The following is a 10,049-nucleotide window of genomic DNA, read 5'->3' as shown; positions in this document are numbered from 1 at the left end:
CAGATGCAACAAGTGAAATAAGCACAAGCCTGTCTTTGGGCAGGACCTGTTTGCTTTATTCCTAAAGGAGAAAATGGAAGAAACAATTGAAAAACTGTACATGGTGAAAAACATTTAAAAGTCTGAGTCAGCAGAAATAACAAAAGCAAAAGGGCTGAGGATACGTGGAATACGCCTAGAGAAGAAAGAAAAAATATGTGGATGAGATAGGAGAGGGCTGTCTGAATAAGCATAGAGGCTGTGGTCACCACCGACCTCTGATTTTATGAGACTGCAGAAGCAGCCAAGAGAGTTTAAAAAGGTGACTGACAGATAAGCTGGGTTGTGTTTAGCTATTTCCTGTTAGGTATTAATACTGAATTCCCAATGACTTGAACCAAAAATGAATCAAGCTAAATGAAAAAAACTGACATGTGATATCAGCATATATTTACTTATAAGTCTATTCAAACACAGTTTTGAAGTTTAGCAAACATCTCAATCTTCACATCTCTGCAAGGTTGGTCAAAGAGGTATGATTCTCAGTTGTACAAGAGAAATGGCTGTAGAGAAGCTAAGTAACGTGTCTAGTCACAGAAAAGACAGTAGTCGGGGATAGTGCTTTGGTCTCCTGATTACCATGCCAGCATCATGTTTCATCTGTGAACAGTGGCTTGGTTGTTGTGGAAAACTGTAAAAACTGGATGCAAAAGTAAAATGCAACCTTGTTTGGTTAAGTCCAGTTCCTCTGAAATTAGGAAAGCCCACTGTATTTAAGAATAAGAAATCACTGTTTATGGAAACAAATTTTAATATATCAAGGTTTTCTATAGTAGATCTAGACAAAAAATCTCCTTTTTTTTCTTTTTATATCTTCCTCATCCTCTTCTTGCAGCGCTGGTTGAAAACAGGGGAGGACCCCATGAGGCTATCAGTGGAGTGGGAACCATAGCTGCTGTCTGAGTCATCAGGGCTCTGAGGGATCCCGGCCTCACTCATCCCTGACATGGGCTCCTCGAAGACATCGCTGCCCAGCACACCATGCCCAGAGACATTGCCTTCTTCGCTCTCTTGAGGCTCCATTTTCACATGGGCCAGATTCCAAAGAGGAGAAGCATTTACCTCTGCACCTAGAAATAGAGGAAAGAACGTACACCTGGTAGTAAGCTAAGTGTAGGACAGTGTAGAGTAAATATACCACCCAGGCCTGACTAGTGTGCTTTAAACTCAGTTTTCACTGAGTTTATACTTGGCTGGAGAATATGGTGGTTATTCTTTGCTTCAAAAAGTTAACATCAAAAAATTACCAACTCTGAACATCTTCCCTTCCAATTCTTCCACCTTTCCTCTGCCTCACTCACCCCCATTTTCCTAAACCAGGGAAGTAAAACTGTGCAAGTGGAAAAGTCCCTGTCTCACAGCCCAGAAGCAGGCACAACCTGGGTCTTGTTCAGTTGTTTAGTTTGCCTGTGCTTCCTTCCTTCTTTGGGGCTGTCTTGTTTTCCTGCCTTTTGTTTGGATCTCTGGTCCTCTCTCATGAAAGTTAATGAATACTACATAATGCTGATAGCAGTTCCTTGTGTGATCTCCACTGAAAAGTCTGCAACAATTTCTCTTTGGCCCTCCCATCTCTAAGTATTCTAGTAATGCTGTTCTGCTGTTCCATGGTGAAAGGCTTCCTGCCCAACACTTAAAAGTATGGCCTAATTCCATTTAGACCACATTTTATGATTTGCTATTTGAGTTATCTGTGCATTGATGAAATGACAATTTATATTGGTAAACAACTAAGTGCTTAGACTAATTTGCAACCTAACTGACATCAATGACATCAAGTAATGAGTCAGCTGTCTGGTTCCTAAGGTAATCACAGAGTCTATCTGGAAGAAGATGCCAGCTGCCTCTAACTCGGAAGCCTTATTTCAATCTCTTTCATCTCTGATTTGTTGGAGTACTCTAGCAAGGAAGTCCAACTATTCAAATATCCTTGAGCAATTAACACTGCTCCATCTATCTGGCCAGCTGTCTTATCCAATTAAGTAAAAACATCAGGAAGGACCAATACAGAATACTAAATGAAGAGAGGGATATCTGCCCAACCAGCTGGGTCAGCTGAAATCAACCTTGGTAATCAACAGGACAACATATATTGCATCTGTATCTTAACAAGGGATTATTTTAAAGAAGGCCTGTAAAGCTGTGCTAGTCCTCTCTTAGAAAGAGAAGAATGCTGGTATCTCTAGATCAGTGAAACCATATTTGTTTTAGGACTTCCCATTCTGCCCACTTCCACTTTTGTTCTCCTACCACCAGAGTTTGATTCCAAAAAGGAGAAAGTATGGAGATCAGCAGATCTCCCAGAATCAAAGTAAGTTTATTTCTCTTACTTGAAGCCTGTGGCGAAGCTTCAACCTCCAGGTTAGATGGGAAGCGCTCACTCTGAGCCCCAAGGACTCCCATGGGCAGTGACTGGTCTCCAGAAGCAAGGTCGGCCTCCAGTTCCTCACTGACAGGGAAGGTGATGTCGCTTACAGGTTCCTCCTTGATCTTCACAGGTTTAGTGTCCTCTGTGGCCTTCTCAGGATTGACAATCCTTTCATATTCTTCAGAGAGTTGCTTACTAATCTGTTGGCAAGCAAGAGTCAATTTTCCACGGATGTATTAAAAGGTGGATAGTCAGCTTGCACTATCCCATGGGAAAGCCAACAGAATATGAGTAACAGACAAGTTTTAATACATTCACTACCTATGAAAGGGATTGGTTTAAGGTATTGAGTTTGCATTTATGAGTGATAGAGACATAATGTGTTTGGCAGAGAATGTGTGTGTCATTAATTAAAAGTTATAGAAAGGTAAAAAATCAAGTTAGATTGTGTTAAAGATAGAACTGGGACAAAAGATTACATATTTGGGTAAAATAATAATTGACATATGTACCCCAGGTGGATAATGAATGGTGTGGGAGAAATCTGGATGTTAAAAAATTCCTAACATTCTAGATTTGGGGAAACTGAAACATGAACAAATAACTTGGTTAAGGCCACAAGGGTTGAAGAGATTAGATATTTCTCCTTTAACCAAAAATGGTGTCCCACCCACAATCCTCCAGGCAATATCACCTAACTCTGTTTTGGTTTTCATAGCACTTAACACTATCTGAAATTGGTGTGTTTGTTTGTTTTTTAGAGACAGGGTCTTGCCATGTTGCCCAGGCCAGCCTTGAACTCCTGGGCTCAAGCAATCCTCCTGCCTCAGTCTCTCAAGTAGCAGGGTTTATAGGCACATGCACCACTGTACCAGCTCCTGAAATTGTTTTGATCATTATTTGTTTACTTGTTTTTGTTTCTCCCCAACAAGAATGCAAGCTCAAGGAACCTGTCATGTTAACTGCTGTATTCCACAATGCCTGACTCACAATAGGCACTTAATAAATACCTGTCGAATAAAAGCATACTAGCTGCATCTCTCAGATTCCATATACCTGTGTATAATTTCTTCCAGAGGAATTATTAATGAATGGGGCTGTTCACTGACTAAAGGAGGTCTTTTGTGTCTGGCCAGAAACACAGCTAGGGCCATGAGAAAAGGATGTTAAGTTCGTTCACCTGGTTCCAAGACTCCGTGCTTTGCACTCTAGAGCAAGTGTTGGGGATTCTGATGAACACCCCTAGATTGGATAGATACCTATTCCCACTTCTCCACAGGATCATCTCACCTGTAGCATGTAACTGTGATAGTCCTTGATGCGGTGCTGCCAGAACTTCTGGAGGGAGAGCACACTGCCAATACCCACTTCATGGAATACCTGCTCCATGACATCAGGGAAAGGAGTCTGTCCCAGCCGGGCCTCCCGATCCACAGCAAAGCGCAGCAACTTGGTGAACTTAAGGCAATACTCATGTGCCACATCAGTTAGGGTCTCCAGGACACTTTCATTAGCACACTCAAAGCCTGCGTGGGCCAGGATTGTGGCTACTGCCTGGTAGAGGAGCTGTCGACAGGAGTGCCAGCTGAGTTCAGTCACAGGTTCCCCTTTCCCACTGAAAGTGGAGACATATTAGTGTCATTAGTGCTCTTTCAAAGGGGTGACCAACTGTTCTGTCTCCCAAGGAGTTTTACAGTCCAGTCAAACCACTGGCCCTGCTTTCCAGGGAAATTCTATCCAGGTTAGATAGCTCAGTTTCATCTTGCTGCTATCAGGGCATGTCTCAGCAACTCCCAGTGTTTGCACAGGCGATACATATCTATAATAAGCAGTACAAAGGATAGCTAGTGAAAAGGTTTCCTTCTAGCAAATGCTCAGTTTTGATCACTTTTAGGATTAAGTTTAACAGTATAGCTCAGACACTGCTCAATGACGCCCTAGTTATTTCACCACAACATAGTTTCCACACATGCTGGGCGATATCTGGACTTCCAAAAATTACAGTTCCATTCAGGAGATTCTTATATACCTACAAAGGACCATTTTTAAAACTGGGAAGGCAACTCAATTTTATGAAAGCAATTTAAAACATATATAGCTTACAAAGCATTTTCATCCTATCCTATGCTATAAAATGGGTAGCGTTAATATTAATATTCCTGTTTTCCAGGAGAGGAAATTGAAGTTCAGAGGGGCTGACTTGCCAAAAGTTGTGTAGCTATTATTAGTAAGCAGTGGAACTTCTGACTCAGCATCCTATATTTTTCATAATACACCATTTTTTTGGCTCCTAAATCACTACTGCAAAAATCTTCATCTTTCCAAGAAAAAACTTTAAAAAGCTGTCTGAGCTCCTAAAATAACTTTCAACAAGCTTTTAATAATTTATTTGTCTCCTGAAATTTCCTATCTGGCTTCTGCCTCACCCAGACAAAGGAATTTATTTTATAAATAAAAATAAAACAGAGCACAGAAAATCACTTTTCCTTGGTTCATATTTGGCATGTGTCACCGTGTACTGTACAAAAGTGCCTGAGGGGCTATCTGCTCACTTAACTATCATCTGTTCAGTAGCTATTATTACAAATCATATAATAGTTTCAAAATAAGACAACCAATTGCTAAATAACTTTTCATTTAATATTTTTATCATTTCCATGGTCAGTCTCTCTGGGCCAAAGGATAAAGGCCTTAGAAATGCCTAATTAACAGAGACAGCTAAACCAATATCACTTTACTAGAGTAATATTTGGACCTCTTTCAAAGGAAAATAATTTTTTGGAACCCCCATAGCTGATGCAAATTACTTTTGTTACACAGTTAATTAAATATGTATAAAACAAAACTAGGCATAAATTTTTGATGATTACAGCTCTTGCTAACAATAGAAATTTGACTGAAAACTATAAAATTATAAATAGCATCAATTTAATATGGTGGACAATATTATTTTCTTGAAAACTAAATTTCCCTCAAAATGTGAATATGGTATGGATTGATACAGAGCAAGTTTTTTGAGTAAGGCGTATCCATACCGGCACGTGCCATACATGTGATAACATAGTTACCCTCCCCTTTTCACTGTTCCAATGATTTCAGAACCTTCAATTATATAATGCACCTTGAAATCACCTGGCCATCATCTGGCCCAACTGCAACCCTTACATATTTAGTCTATTTCTGTTCCTTTCTCATTAGTTGAGGACCAGTAGGGAGATATAAATGATGTATAATATTACTTCTGTAGTATTCTTGCCAAACATATTTTTTTATTTTTGTTATTATTTTTTTAGAGACAGGGTCTTGCTCTGTCACCCAGGCTGGAGTGCTGAGGTGCGATCATAGCTCACTGTAACCTCCAACTCCTGGGCTCAAGCAATCCTCCTGCCTCAGCCTTCTGAGTAGCTGGGACTACAGTTGCATGCCACCATGCTTGGTTAATTTTTAATTTTTTGTAAACATGAGGTCTTGCTATGTTGCCCAGGCTGGTCTCCAACTCTTGGCCTCGAGCAATCCTCCTATCTCAGGTTCCCAAAGCACTGGAGTTATAGGCATGAGTCACTGCATCCAGCCCTGAACATATTTAATCTGACTCTAATCTTGAGGAAATAATAAGCAAATTCAGTAAGTGAGACATTCTTTAATACAAGTGACCTGAACTTGTAAAGACACGAAAGAGGCAGAACAACCAGATGCAATGAATGCATGAATCTCTGTTAGATCCTAGATGGAGGAAAATATATTTATAAAAGATATTTTGGGGACAATTAGAGGAATATGAATATGGACTTATTAAGTGACATTTAGTATTCATTTACTGTGGCATGATAATGGTATTGTGATTATGTAGGCTAATTTCCTTATTCTTAGGATATACATGCTGAGGAATTTAGGGGTGAAATAGTGTGATGTCTGCCACTTACTTTAAATTATTTGGCCAAAAAAGGTGTGTGTATATATGTATTATATATATGTTTGTATATTCATGTGTATATGTGTGTATATACACACATACATATGTGATAAAGCAAATGTGACAAAATATTAATCATTGGTGAGTACAGGTGAAGGGTATTTGGAGGTTCATTATATGATTATTTAAACTTTTCTGTAGGTTTGACAAATTTCAAAATGAAAAGGAAAAAAGTTATTATTTGGCATTAAATACAATAGTAGCACTAGGTTATAAGGCAGTCAGTCATTCAGAGGATCTGGAGCAAGGCTTCTGAAACTTAAATTCACTTATGAATCCCCTAGAGGTCTTATTAAAACGCAAATTCTGATTCAGCAGGTCTGGGTGAGGCCTGAGATTCTGCATTTCTAACAAGCTTCCAGGTGATGTTGATGCTGTTGGTCTTGGATCAGATATTGAGTAGCAAAGAGCAAGAACATTTTTGTATTTCTTAAACTGTTACCAAAATGAAAATACACAATTTAAAAATTTTGGTATAGACTTGTGGATTCCTAATAATACCAGAATAAGCCCATGAATTCCAATTTGAAGACACTGAACTAAACCCATAGTATAAATTTTACATTAAAGACAAAGACAAGACTCTAAGATCTATGAGGCCATGCCCTTTTTAACATGCCAATGTATTTCCTTGCTCCTAGTAAAGTGCTTACCACATAATATGCACTCAATAAATATGGGTTGCATCAGAAAATTTAAAAATACACACTCTGGGCCAGGCGCAGTGGCTCGTAAAAGTCATCCCAGCACTTTGGGAGGCTGAGGCGGAAGGATCACTTGACACTTGAGGTCAAGAGTTCGAGACCAGCCTGTGCAACATAGTGAGACTGTCTCAACAAAAAATTAAAAAATTAAAATACAGACTCTGGATTCTGAAGATTGGGGTTCAAAACTTAGACTTCCCACTAATTACCTGTGAAACCCTGGCCAAATCAATTACTCTTATCCTCAGTTCTCTCATGTGGATATGGAAATGCTATTATAGTCTTAACAGGGTTGTTGGGAAGATTACTTGAGAAAAGTAAGATATAGCAAAGCCTTGTCTTACCGATAAAAGTCACTCTCTGGGTCACTGTGCCGGATCTGGAACAGTGCATTAGGATTCTTACAATCTAAAGGTAGGAGGTCATCAGGGAGAGGAGGTGACCCAGGGCAGGAAGGAAGAGGTTCACTCTCTTCAGTCTTTACACCTTCTGTCTGCTGCTGATTCTGGGCCTGAGCTGTGGCAATAAGGCTGCGAAGACGTCGGTTGTGTTGAATCAACTGAATGGTATGGATGGTGAGGCTGCACGGCTCTGAGGGGATGTCTAGCATGGTAGGGGGCTTGGGCTTGTTGGCTGAGGGTTGGTGCAGGGGTGGGTCATGGACTTCCACCAGACGGAACTCCCGTGGAAGCAAATCAAAGGAACTTCTGTTGGTCTGGCTTGATGATATTGGTATCTCTCCCCAGTATCTCAACATTTTGGAACAAGAAGAGGTCTCAGGTTAAATGTAGATGATATCCTAAAAGTAATGTGTTTAAATATCTGGCAACTGTAGGTTATAGGCTTCTGCAGTGAAAAATAGGAAGTCTAGCCAGTTGTTTAAGTAAAAAGCAGGCTATTCAAAACCACTTAGAAAAATATCAGTGTTGGCAAAACTGTAGGACCAAAGATGTTCTCCCTAAAGAAATTAAGAGAAATATAACTGTTAGATGATTTTCATTGTCACACAACGATTCTTACTTGACTGAACCACAAAGTAGAATTTGGGTAGACTAATAGCTGCAATAGTATCTGGGGCTCTAGTATCTGTGTTTTCCATCTCACTTCACTAACTCATTACCAAACTACCATCACACCCTATCCTGAACAATTTTCAAGGCATGACGTAAATATGAGGTGTGAGTATTTCTCAGAGTATCTTGACATATCTGTGCTGGATCAATACTAGAAAGGGGAATAGAGTTAGATAGTAGGAGGTAGTTCATATTCTCTATCTTAGGCTTAGTCCTGATAGAAAAATTTATGAACCACTAATCTAAATGGTCTTATGCTTTAAACTTCTGACATACATATAGAAGAATCAGAGATTTCTGCCACTTTCTAATCGGTATTCCCTTCCTCCCGTCTCTCTTTGTATCCAATCTATTCTCCATACTGCTGCTAGACTTACTCTTTGTTTTTGAAATTTTTAATTTTATTTCATTTTTAATTTTTTTGCCCTGCTTCCTGGAGCTTATTCTTTTTAAAACTCAAATCTAATGGCTTCACGTGGCCTTTTGGAAAAAATCAGAATTCTTTGGCTTACCATTCAACAAAATGCACAATCTGGCTTCAACTCACCTGTGCAGATTCATTGCCCTTATGTCTCTTCAAGTTCAGCAAACATTTGTTAAATGCCAGGCATTATGTGAAGAGACAAAGACCAATAATGCAAGATCCCTGTCCTGAGGTGAGGGAGAGAAACAGAAACAGAATATTTCAACATGAAAGTGTGTGGTAAGTGCCATTCTAGAGGCATATACAACTAGTTCAGTGGAAGCACAAAGGAGGAGCTTTCTGGCAGAAATGACCACCTTAGTTCTAACAATATCATACTACTCAGTTTCTTGAGAACAACATGCATTTCCACAGGTGACCCTTTAGGCTGTGATCTCTGCCAGAAATGCCCTGTCAACCCCCACATCCCTGACAGTCTGATATTCATTCTTCAGTACAGCTTAAGTCACCACCCTCCATCACTTCCCCAGTACATCCCCCTTTCTATATTCTCACAGCACTTAGCACATCTCTGTTACAGCATTTATCCTTGGATTTTAACTAGCACTTATCTTAATCAATTTTATTCTCCCATTTACTCGTTATGGTCATCATCTTGGCACACAGTATTATCTGGCATTTTATTGAATGCTTACTCTACGCCAGGCTTCACTTTTATTGTTTAATTCAATTCTCCTAACAACCCTACGAAGCAGATAGATACTATTACTATCCCCATTTTTCACATGTGAGAGCTGAAGCCCAGTGTCTTGCCCAATGTCACAAACGATGAGGGTGAAAATCAACACAAGCTCCAGGGTCTGCACTCTTAAGCACTAAACTATGCTGCCTCAATAATTTGTCTTGGAACGCATAAGCGAATGAGCTAAATAACAGAAAAATCATCCTCTTCCTAATTTCACTGAAAGGCACACGCAGGACAAGCACCGAACCTAAGGAATGTCCAAATTCCCTGGGGAGGGGTCCTCGGTCACGGTCAGCAGGCGCAGGCGCCAATCACAGGGTCCTGAGGTTGCCTGATGTCCAGGGCAGCCGGAAGATGGGGAGGTCTGGACCAGAATCGACGCAATGTGGTGCCACTATGCACTGCTGCGTCGCAGAAGCGGGCTGGGCAGCTGTCGGACCCCCAGAGGCCTGAGGCAGGGGTCGCGTTAGGCCCGGAAGGCTGTTTGGTGGTTAGTGGTCCAAGACTCCCGGAAGCGCTTCTTCTCAATCAGGCTATGCCACAGGAAGTCATTACAATCCTGTTGCAACCTCTAAAGATGTCCCTATTCTGCGCAGCAGCCCGACAGCCTTTTTCTGTTTTTCTCTTACTATGACTTTCCCGTGTTACGCACCACTTCACAGCGCTCTGGGTCGTGAAGGAGCAACTCCACCATTGCTACCCAGAGGAGTCACTGAGAGTTTGGGA

At 40.5% G+C, this 10,049-nt stretch overlaps 1 protein-coding gene across 2 annotated transcripts; it reads right to left on the bottom strand.

The window, feature by feature from the left end:
* Window positions 1-383: 383 nt before the first annotated feature.
* Window positions 384-9,807, bottom strand: SUPT7L (SPT7 like, STAGA complex subunit gamma). Of its 2 annotated transcripts, none has more exons than XM_069494249.1 (6): window positions 9,571-9,807; window positions 8,702-8,805; window positions 7,426-8,039; window positions 3,695-4,019; window positions 2,367-2,604; window positions 384-1,109 (listed from the first exon to the last, which is right to left on the bottom strand). In XM_069494249.1, the coding sequence occupies exons 3-6, from the start codon at window positions 7,836-7,838 to the stop codon at window positions 847-849; spliced, it is 1,239 nt and encodes a 412-aa protein (XP_069350350.1). In that variant the 5' UTR covers window positions 7,839-8,039; window positions 8,702-8,805; window positions 9,571-9,807; the 3' UTR covers window positions 384-846. The 2 variants fall into 2 exon arrangements, with proteins under 2 accessions (XP_069350350.1, XP_069350351.1); XM_069494250.1 differs by having other exon boundaries at window positions 7,426-7,830.
* Window positions 9,808-10,049: the final 242 nt, after the last annotated feature.

This window comes from Eulemur rufifrons, chromosome 19 (genome assembly GCF_041146395.1).
Source record: "Eulemur rufifrons isolate Redbay chromosome 19, OSU_ERuf_1, whole genome shotgun sequence".
In the NCBI taxonomy this organism is placed as follows: Eukaryota; Metazoa; Chordata; class Mammalia; order Primates; family Lemuridae; genus Eulemur; species Eulemur rufifrons.
The sequence above is the reverse complement of the archived record's forward strand: the minus strand, read 5'-3'. Positions and strand labels throughout refer to the sequence as shown.

What these genes read in the sequence shown, in the direction of transcription:
- SUPT7L (XM_069494250.1), bottom strand. An exon ending in CCAGAGAGTGACTTTTATCG is followed by an intron (nt 4,020 to 7,425) that starts GTAAGACAAGGC and finishes CTCCACTTTCAG; the next exon opens with TGGGAAAGGGGAACCTGTGA. An exon ending in AGCTTCGCCACAGGCTTCAA is followed by an intron (nt 1,110 to 2,366) that starts GTAAGAGAAATA and finishes CTCTATTTCTAG; the next exon opens with GTGCAGAGGTAAATGCTTCT.